The sequence below is a fragment of the Filicampus tigris genome, chromosome 1 (assembly GCF_054856515.1).
Source record: "Filicampus tigris isolate MCC_2025a chromosome 1, RoL_Ftig_1.0, whole genome shotgun sequence".
Classification (NCBI taxonomy): domain Eukaryota; kingdom Metazoa; phylum Chordata; class Actinopteri; order Syngnathiformes; family Syngnathidae; genus Filicampus; species Filicampus tigris.
In genome coordinates this window covers 41,281,878-41,296,523 of record NC_141217.1, presented here as the reverse complement: position 1 = coordinate 41,296,523, position 14,646 = coordinate 41,281,878, and the positions used below count along the sequence as shown (strand labels likewise).

At 47.0% G+C, this 14,646-nt stretch overlaps 2 protein-coding genes across 5 annotated transcripts; one reads left to right on the top strand and one right to left on the bottom strand.

Moving 5' to 3' along the window:
* Positions 1-19: 19 nt before the first annotated feature.
* sumo1 (small ubiquitin like modifier 1) lies at positions 20-2,661 on the top strand. The gene is made up of 5 exons (XM_086042050.1): positions 20-173; positions 511-585; positions 729-806; positions 1,438-1,509; positions 1,597-2,661. The coding sequence occupies exons 1-5, from the start codon at positions 162-164 to the stop codon at positions 1,663-1,665; spliced, it is 306 nt and encodes a 101-aa protein (XP_085898176.1). The 5' UTR covers positions 20-161; the 3' UTR covers positions 1,666-2,661.
* LOC147154136 (protein Shroom2-like) lies at positions 1,872-13,404 on the bottom strand. Of its 4 annotated transcripts, none has more exons than XM_086041979.1 (12): positions 13,296-13,403; positions 12,241-12,785; positions 11,014-11,115; positions 10,808-10,825; positions 10,474-10,593; positions 8,212-10,321; positions 8,016-8,071; positions 7,254-7,739; positions 6,616-7,086; positions 5,533-5,701; positions 4,964-5,236; positions 1,872-4,238 (listed from the first exon to the last, which is right to left on the bottom strand). In XM_086041979.1, the coding sequence occupies exons 3-12, from the start codon at positions 11,106-11,108 to the stop codon at positions 3,966-3,968; spliced, it is 4,071 nt and encodes a 1,356-aa protein (XP_085898105.1). In that variant the 5' UTR covers positions 11,109-11,115; positions 12,241-12,785; positions 13,296-13,403; the 3' UTR covers positions 1,872-3,965. The 4 variants fall into 4 exon arrangements, with proteins under 4 accessions (XP_085898105.1, XP_085898112.1, XP_085898130.1 ...); XM_086041986.1 differs by having other exon boundaries at positions 4,964-5,233; XM_086041995.1 differs by lacking the exon at positions 1,872-4,238 and adding an exon at positions 4,247-4,401 and having other exon boundaries at positions 13,296-13,404.
* Positions 13,405-14,646: the final 1,242 nt, after the last annotated feature.

Sequence of the window (14,646 nt, the reverse complement as noted above, 5' to 3'; positions counted from 1 at the left end):
ACATTTTATTTTGAAAGTGTAGTTTGTTTGCGTTATTTCCGTTTCTTGTGACAACATCTCATCTACGATAAGCTAAGTGTGCTTATGTCAGAGCAAAGCAGCGTTTGCTAGCCAGCGCTAATTTTATATTTGCATTTCTCCCATCGCCCACGGAGGAAAACATGTCAGATACGGTGAGTTTAAAGGATTAACTAGCAGTTGTTGGTCTTTACATGCGCTTAACCCAAAACCAGACATCACAGTGTAAAGTGGCTTACTTTATATCTTGTGCTGTGGTATGCTAACTGTTAGCTCACGTAACTAGCCAGAGGCCCCAAACTCCTTTAAACAACTACCCAGTTTAAGTATCGAGCTCAAACTTCCCAATAGTCGTATTCGTAACTTTTATTTTCACTGGTGTTTTCAAATACAACCCCCAGAGGCGTTTTTACTGCTCTTCGTTCATTCCGAGGGGATCCTTTGTGTTACTTTTTACGATAGCGACCATTAACAGTCCTCGTTATTTTGTAGGAGACAAAACCGTCGAGTCAAGACTGCGGAGATAAGAAGGATGGAGAGTACATCAAATTGAAGGTGATCGGACAGGTAGGAATCTTTGAAATATTGTCCAAATGTTGTGACGCTTGTTTTTGTTGGGTTTCACACTCCTGGGAGAGTAATGTTACCCTCCTCGCTTACTAACATGTGGTTGGTTTGTTGTTTGACAAAAACCACTCTTGGGTCCCCAGGACAGCAGTGAAATCCATTTTAAAGTGAAGATGACAACACATCTGAAAAAGCTGAAGGACTCTTACAGTCAGAGACAGGTTAGAACTCACACAGCATGTCTGGACTTAAGCTGAAAGTAAAATTGAATAAAACACGTACTCTGCGTTCAAAAAGTCATTCATTGTACGCAACAACTCATGCTTTTTTTTTTTTTTTCCTCAAAAACCTTTGTATGGTGATCGGGTCTGTCGGACCCACGTTCAGTTTTTATCAAAAGACCCAAGTCATATCTGAAACCTCCTCGTGCTGTTGTGGGATTTTCTTCTTTTTTACTTTTTTTAAATTACATCTTATTTTATTAAAAAAGGAGGAGCACATAAATTTATAAATGTGATCTAACAAAGGTAAAGAGCAAATAGTAACAGTGTTTTCTGTTCATATGACTTGCAATTGGGATGTAGTAAACATCTTTTGAGTATTTTAACAGAAAATGATTTGATTGTATTGTTTCAAAAAACTCAAACTCTAGCGGGTTCACCAGGCCCATCAACACTGGCTGAGTAACAAAAATACAAACACCATACGAGTGTTGAATTCAGTTTATTTAGATTTTATTTATTTTTTATTCTTTTTGTAACTGCCTAGTGATAGGAACTGGACGTTAACGTTTGTCTGTCTCTCTGTGTGGGTGTGGGTGTGGGTGTGGGTGTCTGTGTGTGTGTGTTGCAGGGCGTTCCAGCAAGTACACTCAGGTTTCTGTTTGAAGGACAAAGAATTGCAGATAATCAAACTCCAAAAGAGGTACTTCTATTCAAATGGATGACACTTTCATCACGTTAGGTTCACATTTGAGGCGTCTTGCTAAAACGCATGATCTTCTCCCGACAGTTGGGAATGGAAGATGAGGACGTCATTGAGGTATATCAAGAACAGACAGGCGGACTTTGGAAAGATTAAACTTCCTGTATTCACACTTTTTATTTTGTATTTAGTTTTTTTTTTTTTTTTTTTTTTTTTTTTTAATGAATGCATTTTGCTCACTTTCAAACCATCTGGATCAAAACTATCTGGGACAGAAAGGAAAGAAAAAGATGGAGGACTGTTTTGGCGGGGCGCGGGAGGGTGGATGTAGGAGTGCAGCTGAGCTTATTATGGATGCCATGTCACGACACAACTAGGATTTATTTGTACAGGTCTTTTTCTGGTTATTCAAGGAAGCCATGTCCTGTAATGTCACATACAGAAAGATTCTACAGCAACAGCACCAGGATGTAAACATTGCAACATGTAACTAAGTGACATACAATTTTTGATGTACTTTATTTTGAGCATCCCATTTCCCTTGTACAGAATTTTAAATTCCCATGTTCGTTTTGAGAAAAGTGATGCAAAAGGTTGTCGCAGTCTACATTTGCCACTGTTTCCCATCAAATGATTTTTTTTGTATTGGTATTGAAATAATTGCAATAACATTGTTTTTATAAAAAAAAAAAAAAAAAAAGATATTTGTGCTTGTACGTTTAGTGTCAGTTTTAGTGTTTGACAAAACCATGTTTATCTCCTGTGTGGTCTGCTCATATTGGAAGATTTCATTGTGTAAATAAATTGCTTGCTGCACCCTTTGAACGCACTCGGTTGGCATGTGCTGCTGTGCTGGCAGCTCAACGCGTTGCAGCTGGAATCCCACATTCAGTCGTGTGCAGTTCCTCCCGAAGATTCATGTTTGCAGACTCAGGGATTAACAGGTGAACGTCACACTCAGCCGCTTCTCCAACTGCAATGTCCGAGATGATGATCCAGTGGAAGGTCAGTCCCTCAGAGCTGTGCGCAGCAACACTTGCAAAGCTTTTTTGAAGTCCAATTGTTCTCCAGAGGACACTTGATACAGATGGTTTGACATTCTGACGAACTTTTCTTTGCCAAATAAAATATTTATGAAAGGACAAAGCTAAATCTTGTGTCATTTGCATTTTAACTGTTAGCTGTCGTGCTATCGGTGGTGTGCCAGAGGTCCCAGGACAAGATTCCCCTTGGAAGTGATCCCCCTTGTTTTAATGCGCTTTCCCAGCATTCTCTGCTCCACCTCCACGCACTCCTGGACTCCGGGATCCTCCACAGATGCGTTGCCACAGTCATCTCCATGTTGCCCATGTCTTGTAAACTAGACCCCTTGGTGGTCCTGAAGGGGCGATTGGGGGGGGGGGGGGGGTGGGGGGCACATGGAGCCAAGTAGGCTGAGGAGGGAGGTTGCCACCACTGTTCCCCAGCAGGCCCACCAGCAGAGACGGGAGCACGAGGTCTTGAGCCGCCGCCATCTCGGGTGGCGTGGACGCCTCTGACAGGCTGATGGACCCGTAGTGCCTGACCACGAAAGCGGGCCTTGCCTGCGTGTGACTGTTGAAGCAGGCCCTCCACACGCCCACCCAGGCGACCCCTGGTCTGACTGTCAGTCATACACAGCAGTACGCTGTTGTCTTTGCCCTCACACACTTCTTTTGAAATGGACCGGACGACTGGAAACTGAAAAAAGAAGTGATCACCTGATCCTTTTATTGTTGCCCTTATTATTTGCCCCGGTGAAAGGGGCACATGAGGCGTGGCTGCACACTGCCAATGGACAGACATTGTAGACAAGTCCTGGCAAAGAACCAGACGAGAGACTTTGAAATCAGAGCTGCGCCACAGTGAACACCTGTTTGTCACTACAAACTGCACCCAGATGTCTCAAGTCTTATTGAGTAGAAAACAACCAACATCACGCATCTTAAGTGATTCCAGCAACAAAGAATCCTAAAAAACGTTTTGCAGGGTGACACTGTCTCCATTGAGACTTTAAATCAAATGTAACAATTCAGATCAATGTAGAAAATAGGATTTTGTAACTCTGAGGTAATCATATCGGGGCTGACTTGCACACTTTGTGAATAGACCTTTTGCGTGTGAGTGTTTGCGTACATTTGGCGTTGACTGAAGTCTGCTTTGGGGCAACGCTTGCCTTTTCAGTGTTTTCCATCCAGGATTACATCTTGAGTGATGATTGTCAAAATACATTTAAATCAGAATCCCAATTTAAGTCGCAGGATTCTAAAAGTGCATTGATTCTGTAATGTTGAGCGCTGTCCCTTACACTACATGCAATGAAGCATGACACATCATAGGCAAAAGAAAACCTTCATGCGATAGCGGATAGCCAGTGGCAGCGCCAACAGTTAGAGTGTAAGCAGCCCAGGAGCGGGTGAAGAGCCTCTTCCTGCTTTTTAAAATTGCGACCGCTCCTCCGTTGGCAGACTGTCCAATAGGCACTTGAGCTGCTCCTCGCCCAGCTTGATTTTGTCCTCCAGTTTGCGCTGTTCAATGATGAGAGCAGACTTCATCTTTACAAAATGGCGGTAGTCATCCAGGCGCTCAGGGTGCAAGTGGGCCTCCATGATGGAGGACACCAGACGCTCCCGGCGGTCCAAGTTCTCCTTCAGCTCCTTGGCATCGTCGTGCTGCCGCATTAGCAGTTGCCGCTTCTCAGTCAGGGTGCGCTGATGAGAGGAGAGAAGAGACATCTGTCACCTGAACAAGGCAAATTTGAGAAAAACGTCACCGTGACCGCAGTCTTCAAAGGTGTGGCGAGAGGGGAGGCGACCCAGGCTGCAGCCTGGAGTTGCGGGCTGAAGGCGGCCCCGAGAGACAGCTGACAGTGGCCTATAAAGCAATCGCAAAACGAGACACTGCAATGACAGTGTGTGTGTCCCCCCCACTTAAAGTAGGGCCATACTGACCAGCTAGCTGTGGCTGACTCGCGGAAGCTTCAGAGACCGCTGATATTGGTCCTATTATTAACCCCACACGTGTTTCTGTTTCTTGTTTATAATGTACTCCATGGTCCCTCTTAACTAGGGCACCCGGGGGCTCTAGAAACACCTCTGCTGGTATTGTAGTGTCAAGGACTTCAAATGCTCCATTACTGTACTCAAGGTTAAGTAACTTTTTCTGTGATCAGTCACTTCATTTGAGGAGCGACTTTGTAACTTTGAGGAAGTGTGAAATGAAACTTAACATTTTTGGAATCTTTTACTTCCATTTCCAATACTTAACTACATTTAACGTCAGAACATTACTTTGATTTTGAAATCGGGTAAATGTTACATACGTAGTTCAAGCCCTTTACCCAAGCAATATCCGACAATGTGACTTTGCCAAAATGTTTTTGTTTTTTTTCTGTGGAGATACGCGACCTTAGGGTACTTTGTACGCGAAAGTTTACCTTCTCCTCCGGGCGCACTCCATCTTCCAGACCGTTGAGAGCGTTCTCCACACGCGCCAGCCGACCGGAAAGTGACAGCAGCAGGCTGACGACTTTGTCCAGGTCCCCCACAAACATCCGGAACTTGTCCAGCTGGTTGGGCAGGCAAAAGCGCTTCACGGCGGTCTCCACCTCGCCCCCCAAAGCCTCGTTGTCCTCTATGTCCTCCTGCAGGCTCTGTCGTGCCTCGCGTAGCACCTCCAGCTTCTTGGCCAGGCTTGAGATCAGCTCCTGCTGGAGACATTCCAGACATGGCAGTGATTCCTAAACAGTGCGCCGTGAGGGTCATCAGGTCTGCCCAGGGAAATGAGTCCATTCGACCAAAGTGGTCAGAAATGTCTTCATTTACGACAAATAATGTCCCTTTGTTCAACCATTCATGCCAGCGACGTATAGTGAACGGCAGAACAACGAAACGGTCAATTGAATGGTGTGCTGAGATTTTCTTTTTCGAATATTAAATGCCGCCAAGGCTCAACAAAGGTTGGGAAACTGCTTTAAGATGATGATGAATTGTAAGGATGTCATGCCTTTTTACTGGCTAGGTCCACATCCAGCTCATCTTCTGAGTCCTGTTCCAGCAGTTGTTCCTGCATGTCCTTCATCTTGATGAGGAGCTCGGCTTTTGGAGCTGACGTGTTGTAGTAGGAGGAACTGGGCACCAGGGAACACGCTGCAGAGACATCCTCCTCATCCCTCCTAACAGCGTGGAGACACACACGTGAGCACGAACGCACACTTCAGAGACAAAGCAAGATCAGTTTGACTGCACTTCTGTTGTTTGTAGAAGTCAACTACTTTGACGCTACTTTGCTGGAACAATCAAATCCTTCAAGTGAGATTATCTTGCTTAAGGCCCACCGCACACCGAGCGATATGGCTGAACTAGACAATTTACAGTCCGCGACTCACCCACACGCACACACACACACACACCCCCACACACACACACACACACATACACGTGGCGGCCAACCGTCGCAAACTGTACCTAACAACTTGTTGTGACAGCAAAACACTGAAACCCAATGTTCTCATCGGGAAACGTTTTGAGATTCCACATATTCTTTTATTGAACCTCAAAACAACAGCGCACTTCATCCATCCAATTCTCTGTAACCGCTTAGCGTAACTGGTGTGTTGGAGCCTATCCCAGCCCACTTTGGGCGAGAGGCAGGGTGCACCTTGAACTGATTGCCAGTCAATCGCAGGTCACATACGTTATTCATAGAAAAACGACAGACAATTTAAAGTCTTCAATTAACCTAGCGTGCATGGTTTTGGAATGTGAGCGTAAACCAGAGTACGCAGAGAAAACCCACACAGGTACGGGGAGAACGTGCAAACTCCACCCGGGAAGACCAGAGCCCGGATTTGAACCCACAAACTCTGAACTGTGAAGTTGATGTTCCAACCAGTCGTCCACCATGTCAAAAATCGGATTGCCGTCTGTATTGCAATACATAGAGGAGGCGAGTGAGAGTTTCAAGGAGAGAGCGTGGATATTTGTGAGGCTGTTTGACCTTGTAACTTGATTACACTCTTGCATTTCATTTGCTTTTTAGCTACAGGTGCATCTGACATTATAGATATTGTAAATATCATAAGCAAACCTGCTTGTGGTGGTCAGCCTGGAGCCGCTTGGGGTTCTTCTGCGTTGCTGGGACCCCTCTAGGATCTGCTTCTCATGGAGAAATAGTCCCTCCATCAGGTCCATTGTGGTCTTCCTTCCTGTCTGATCCAAGATCTCCACCAGGGATTTATCTTTGCCCACGATATCCCTTACCAGCTGCTCTGTCCTGGCATCTTCTTCCCCTGTCAGCTTCGACTCAGGAATGCTGCCCTTGACTCTGAACTGTTCCGATTCCCGTCCCGGGTTCTTAGTTGGCTGCTGTATGCGGACATTGAAAGTTGAGGAGCGCGACGTTTCGCTGGCATCCGCTGAGGTGATGTCTGAACAAGGCTTGAAGATGCCAGAGGTGTTGCTGCTCTGAGGTGAGTAGGTTGGGACCACCCCAAGAATTTTTCTCCCAGAACTATTCACCTCTATCACCGCTTCTGAGTTCTTAGAGTCATTTTCAGACCTGCAAAGAAACACAAGCCCCAGATTTTCAGAAAGCCTTTGCAGTAATTTGGGATTGTCCAATGAAATATTTTTTTCTTCAAGTGAACTTGGTATTACTGGAGCCATTTCGTAACCAGAAGGCATGGAGATGATGCAGACCTGAAGCACTTCAGATAAGCCGCTTACCAGAGACGTGAGTCCTCCTGCACGGACACAGCCGGCTGTTTGTCCACCAGCCTCAAAAGTGGAATATGTGGCGAGGGAGTGTGAGGGTGGTTCGCTGCAGGAGGGGACAAACAGGAGGAAGATGCTGACTGCGCCTTCTTGCTCTCTGCATCTCCTGTGCTCCCTTCAGATTGAGGCATCTTGCAATGGCCAGGAGAGCCAAGAGGGGCGGGACTCTTTGTAGTGGTATCCAAACTTACAGACAGGGGCTCAAGCACCGCTGGGTCTGCAAGGACCGCTGAGAGCAAATCCTTGGGCAAGCAAGTTGGTTCCGGACCTAAATGAGGCCTGCAAGGTGAGACGGCATTGGCCTGCGGAGGATGGGCTGGCTGCTGGCAGCCAAGGACAGGACTCAGGCTACCAGGACCAGAGGAGACCGCAGAGGTCGGGATGACAGCATCTGAGCTGGGCTGGTGGTCACTGTTGCCCGGGACTGGGACCTTCTTTCTAATGGTCACATAAAACAGACATTTAGACAAACTGCCCAGAGACTTCATGCTTTCTGTCCTTTTCGTTCTACTACTTTCATGTGGTTCCCAAGAACATTTTCATTGAATTGTTTGAAGGATTCATGAAATGCTTGCTTTTATTTGGTTATGTACAAAGTATTTATGGACTTTTAATGCCTTTAAAGCCACTTTTTTCCCCTCCTTCCCACAGTCCCAAAAACATTTGTGTTAGTTGTTCCTCTTTCCTTACAAAACAAATACTCTCTCGTTTCACCTTGCAGCGTCATTGCTTTGCTTCACTTGAGGATCTCTCCACAGGGATGCAACACCCTGCAGTAGAAATGAATGCTTTAGTGATGTTCAGCTAAAAAAAAAAAAAAAAAAAAAAAAACATGTCCTAAAAGCTGTCAGTGAAAATGTCCATTCCAAAAAGAATCAGGCAGGCACAAGAACCGACAACCTTGGCTTACCTGAGTATGCAAGTCTGCAGAGGGAGAAGATCTGGATCTCTCATGGCAGCAGGCTGCCTTCTCCTCAGCTTCACTGTCCAAGATGTTCTCTGCCGAGTAATACCTGCCTTGGACCTTGGCCTCAGATGTTCTCTTCTGTTTGTTCCACGTGGCTTGGTACTCGGCAAAGGTTCCGAGCTTCTGTTGTTCCTGTACGATCACCTCCCCCGGGGGGCCGTGGCAGCTGCTTTCTACAGATGGATGAGTCCCCTGAGCCTCCTTTGGCATCCTTCTCTCTTTGCTTTCAACTGCCCTACTTGGCTTTAAAGCTGTAGTGGATGTTGTCACTGGCCTAATCGGTTTAGAAAATGCTGGCTTGGCCTCAGTTAATTTCATTTGCTCAAAAGCTCCATCTTGAAGCGCACTGTCCACTCCCACTCTATCTATCTTGTCAGGTTCGGAGAAGGAATGCACACGTTTGGCTAAGGGGAAGCGCTTACGTCCTCTAATGCGTCCAGTCGAGGTTTGAAGCGCCGGTGCCTCTGCTCCAAGGGGTTCGAGGTCGCGTCTCTGAAAAGAGGTAGCCTGGAGGACCCTAGCTTGTGCCTCTTTCAGATTGTCTTTGTAGCTGTTTGAGGAGGATATGCTCCATGATATGGAAGGCTGAGCACATTTCCACGGTGCGGGGTCCTCACCCTGGACATCACAAGTCAGCGTTGCAGCACTACAGCTCTTTTGCAACTGGGCTCGCTTCTGTTGCACTTCATTCCGTAGCGTGGTGGCAAAACGGTCACCGCGCCGACTGGCTTTTCCAGCATTGGCAACCACGGAGTCACAGAGATTCTGCGACGACACAATAGTTGTTGGTGTGACTTCCGTTTGAATTCTACTCTCCTGTGCCAGTGAATGAAGCAATGGGCTTTCCAAGGGGGATATTCGGTGGTCTTCTTGTGGTACCCAGGGCTCGTGGAGCCTTGAAAGACTGACCTTGTGATTACTACCTTGATGGGCAGGGGAAATTCTTGTCATATTGTTAATGCGTCCTTCACTTCTATTCGTGGCATTGTGTGGGCCACGGCAGTGAGACTGTTCAGAAATGTGGGGGTGAAGGAGGGGAACACTTTTCACATTGCCATTGTGTCCCTTATTTTCTGTGCGGGCCAGCTGGTGCTTTCCCTCTTTGTTTACCGAAACACGGTGTCTGTCGTTTTCTAGGCTTGCGGCAGCCATAGAGGCTGAGGAGCACCAGATCAATTTACGGCTGGAGGCCTTCACGGGCAGATTCTGTAAACTCCGATAATAACTTCCAACACTCTGAGTCTTGGTGCGTGGAGCCAAGCATGTCTGGGCATAAAAGAGGCTCTCGTCACTGTACTGTTTGTGGTGGGGACCTCTGTTGGCGTAATGAGATTGTCTGATATCAGTGCTGGACAATGAGAAATGTTTGTTTGGGTGTAGGTGGTTGTGTTCACCTGCTCTGCCGGGATGGAAAAAGTCTTTGTCCGACAGCGAGGTGACGCTACATCGGGACCTAATGTTTGTTTCTTGCTGAAATGCGTTACCTTCATCGAGCCTTTCAACTGACCTGCGGTAAGTTTTTGGATTTTTTTCAGATCCCTCAGAGTATGGGAACATGCTTGTGGCGACACAACCCTCATTGTGCAAGGGGGGAGGTGGAGGGGGAGACTTGGACTTTTTCTTCTCCGGTACCTGCCACACCGAACCAATGCTGGGCCTAAATCTACTTGGCGTCCAGGAGGAGTTCTGCTCATCCGACCGTGACCCCTCCTGGCAAGCAGTCTGAAAGTACTCGGAGCGCTCGACTGCAAAGGGCCCTTCGTCCTGAAGTCCCCTGAAAAAAACATTTTCCGCACTGGTACCCTTCCTGCCAAGTGAGCTTGAGGCTAGAACCAGAGGCTTGGATCCAATGGAGTAACAGCTGAATGTGTCTCTTCTGCCTTCTGAGCCACCGAGAGGCTCGCCGATGCTCGTGTACTTAGTTGGGGAAGCGCGATCCGGTGAGAAAGGATGAGCAGGACGCTCCAGTGTGTCCATGTTGCCCACAGAGGGGAGCCGGCCAGTTAGCAGATGCTGCTTATTTTGGCCCGTTTGACAGGATGACTCTTTGAGCCTGGTGTGTAAGGTCACATGAACATTTAGGGTTACAGCACCATTATGAAGACCAACATGATCATCCCGACGGCAGTCCAAAACGATTACTTTGAATTGTTGAGTTTTGAAAAAACGGTGGGGATCACTTTCCTACAAACATATCAAGCCCACCTTGCGTCCTTTTGCAGCCACACTGGCTCTGTGGCGGTCTCTTTGCCAAGGGACTCCGAGTCCGCCACTGTCAGCTTGGAGGAGTGCCAATAATGAGGCCGTGAGCTCGGATCATTCTTCCTGTTGAGCAGAAAGCCAAGAAATGTCTTTCAAATGCTGTCATCATGACTGCAAGTTGAAGATGCAGCACCGCAAGGTTGGACTACAGAGCTTAAACGGTGTGTCGCTTTCACCATCTCGGTAGACTTGCAGAACAGGATTCAACATTTGGAATACAAAGACAAATGTGAGTTTTTCACCTAAGTATAGCATCGTCTAATTTGGTCTGACGTACCCTTTGATGTGATTCTTCCTGGTTGGCATGTTGCAAAACAAAAAAGCATGACGCTGAATCATTCTTGTGTCAGATATACTAAAATAGGTATTCACTCCACAAGCAACCATGACACACAGGGAATGAATCAGGTAAGTCTAAAAACTAGCAGAGCACAACAACGGAGGATGCGATGTGATCAAGGGGCGCTAGCTACGTGATTGTACCTCATAGAGCTTCGCAAAATCTTGGTGAGAAAGCACCGTGCCACAAGAACCTCGCTTTCTGACGCCATGCTGTGTGGTGACACGACATCAACCATTTTAGCCCTGATAATGGCCGGCAAAGGAAGAGAAAAGGGGAAAAGAGAGAATGATTGCAGGCCAAAACTTCTTATTCTGAAGCAGGTGGATTTGCGTGAGCTAACTACAGACGAGGCCACAATAAAACAAAAAAAAAACAAAAAAATCCCCTGATAGAGCCCCCGGTTATGTCCCATCCCGTCAACCTTCTTTGAAGCGGAAACACAAGCGCTAGTCGGTCGCAAACGGCCCGAAGCCTTTATTCAACTCTGGACTCTCAGGTTTACGCTGAACAAGCTAGCCCACACTCTCACTAAAGGGACATAGTGCGGCTTACGGCAGTTTTATTGGAGACACATGCAACCTGTCAGGATGAACAAGTCAAGTCAGGGTTACAGTACCTTTGCAGGGATGGGAAGAATCCTTTTCACCAATATTACATCGTGACTGTAATTGCTTTGGTTGCTGCTCTCCGAATTTCAGTGCAGTCATTAAACGGTCCTACACAAAGATTTGACACTGCCAAGCTGTGACGGAAGCGCATTCTTTCCACTGAGGAATGTAGGGAGGTATTTTCCTTTCCTGCCACGCTCCGGCTTCATGTGGAAAAAGCTCTGAGCTGTCCCGGCGTCAAAGTGATCAGGCTAATATGTTCATGACGCAAAGGTGGAAGGTAACATGAAAGAAGTGTCGAGAAAAAGCAAACATTAGAATGTACCGCGCGTGTGATAGGAACGGATCTGTCTCTTGCCCAACTTCCAGAAGGCAAAGACTTGGTATCGACACATTGTGGCAGAGGATATTTATCACAGCTTGGGTCAAAGGTGCTGTTGCGTTGTGTGACGCGCAGTAAGTAAGAGTCGTCTCACCTCCCAACAAGCTGGTCCGCAATGCAAACGCAAACAAGTGTTATTGTCCATTGTCAGTGCGTCCATCCCATTTTTTACCCTCAAGAACCATGAGCTGATTATTCGGGTCCAGAACGGCACATTGACCGCTGACCGACGCGGACAAGAATGCTTGCGGTTCTGATAGTACCAACTCAAACACAGAGCTGCTAGAGGCATTTCAGAGCTCAAGGTGATCAACTTGTGACATCGCAGGAGAGGGTCTGACATGTCAAATAGTGAAGAAAGGGAACAAAAAACTCACCCGATGAATGGATAGTCTCTGTGGACTGAAGACTTGGATAAGATGCGCGCTAAGATGTCACTTTCCCCGCAGTTACGCCTGTCAAGAAGTTCCACTTTCACCGCGGTGTGACACAAGCGTCCGTGGCATCGTCCAAACAAGTGCACTTATGCTGCTGGTAGATCTCCGCGGGGATTATAAAGGGGGATTTGAGAGAGGGGGAGGAGTTATTGCCCAGCCCCGTGTCCTTGCTGTAATCTAGGATTTTGGAAAGGAGCTCACACTCCACCAAAGGCAATAAGACATGGCATGTAATAACCTTTCATAAACAAGTGTGTGTGAAAGTCGGGTCGCGTGCAGGTTCACAGCGGTGCGGCGCGGAGCAGACAGTCTGTATTTATTTCACAGCGCACAGTTCCCTTTCCCATGCGATTGGGTGTCCTCGCGGGCAGGCGGGCGCAGCCGAACAGGAACGTTTGCCCCGTGGAGACGGCAAACCATTTGGGCCTGCGCTCCATCATTGTGAAAGTCTTCCACCAGGGCAGGAGCCTTGAGAATCCCCACCCCTGAAAACACAAGGCATGTCACGGCATCACCCTGTCACACGGCGTCGCCTGGCAAGTGACATTTCAACTGTAGTCACCTGAGCCCCTCTGATTCGACAGCCTGCTGACAACAGGGCCCAAACACGCACGCACGCACGCACGCACGCACGCACGCAGCCTTTGGGGCTAACGGGCCCCGCTCATCTCCAAACACAGCAACACAAAGCAAACTGCCACAGTCATCACGGCTGGGCTTATCTGGGTGCCATTGCCTGTCCTGGCAAATCAAGCAGGAGACTCGGTCAAAGACACATCTGTCAAACCTGACGATCTCGATGGTGTTCACCTCTAAGGACAAAGCGTCGAACAAAGCACCAATCAGTCATCCTAAAGTGTCCCTCGTTATCTAGCTGGTACTATCTCCAAGTCCCACAACCACTACCTGATCTAATCCCGCTTGTCTTGTAAGCACGCGATTTGGTCGGAGCAGATGAAAGAAATGCACAGTCGATGGATGGAAAGAGGAAGTACCTGTGAGTGGAATGCCCAGAAAGGATCAAAGCGGCCACCCGGTGAGAGCACGATGAAGTGAGCGCAGCTGATAGGGCCTCAGCTCCCGCTCCCCCACTAAGCAGGGCAGGGCGGCCGCTCACCTTGGTAACACGGAGCGTACCATCCCCAATCCTGCCGCGGGGGAGGATGCTCGGACAGACGCACACCTGAAGGCAACTCGACCACCTCAGTGGTTTGATCGATTCCAGATCTTCACATCACAGATCTGCCTCGTCATCATTCAGGCTCATTACATCAAGTCCATTTGTCTCTCCTGGTGAGTAGATGGCGCAATCTGCATCCCAACTGCAGCCCTCTCCAAGCCCCCCCAAGCCACCCTCAAACGCTGAAGCCCAACTAGTGGCTTTGCAACGCATAATTGGATTCAAACGTCACCACGCTAAGCGGCCGGCCCCACTCTGAAAAAGGTGTCTGAGTGGAAGCGAGTGAAACGCTCAGCAAAATCTTTGTCTGCTTTACCTGAGGGAACTATTTTTTGGTACTCATGGAACAGCGCATGATTCCATTTTTAAGACAAACTTACATACATGCCAAAGTTATTATAGTTAGCAGGCATCTTTAGTAGCAAACTAACAAAGGAACAAACTCAAATGGGAAAAAATATTTTCATGAACTAAAAAAAACAAAACGGGTTTTGACAAACTGCATTATATGTTAACAAACAGAATTGAAGCAACGATTATGGCAAAAATATTGTTCTATGGCAACTTATTTTGACATACTGTCAGCTTTTGGAATTGATTTGGAATCTATTTATTTGGGCTCTGCTGGGGTTTTTTTTTGTATTTAATTTGTGCCTGGTTGTATCTGCACTAATGGAATAATATCTTCAAAATGTCACCTTTTTGTTCTCGGACAAATACCCAGAATTACAAAAAGAAAATAAAAAAAAAACAACAACAAAATAAAACACGAAATCCTAATCATAACAAAATGGCGCAAAAAGAAAAAAGAAAAGCAAGAAAAAAAAGCAAGATCACTCTGCACACTCTTTAAAACTAACAGAATTCGAATTGCAAAAAGTCACAAATGAAATAAAAATGAAAACTAGTGAAAAATCCCCTAAGACGGTAGAATTGGCTCCAGCCAAAGTGCATGTGTATGAGACACACTTCCAAAAATGCAATCAATCCATATTGGATTTCATTACATAGACTTTGAGCGCTTTACAAACATGAATTGTCTTCTGTTAAATACATTGATTGGCTCAGTTTAAGCATCCAAGCCATTTCTGTAACCTTTGTCCTTATTAGGGCCACGTGAGCTGGCAACGCATGTGAGGAGGGGTGTCCACGAAGCAGCCGTTTGG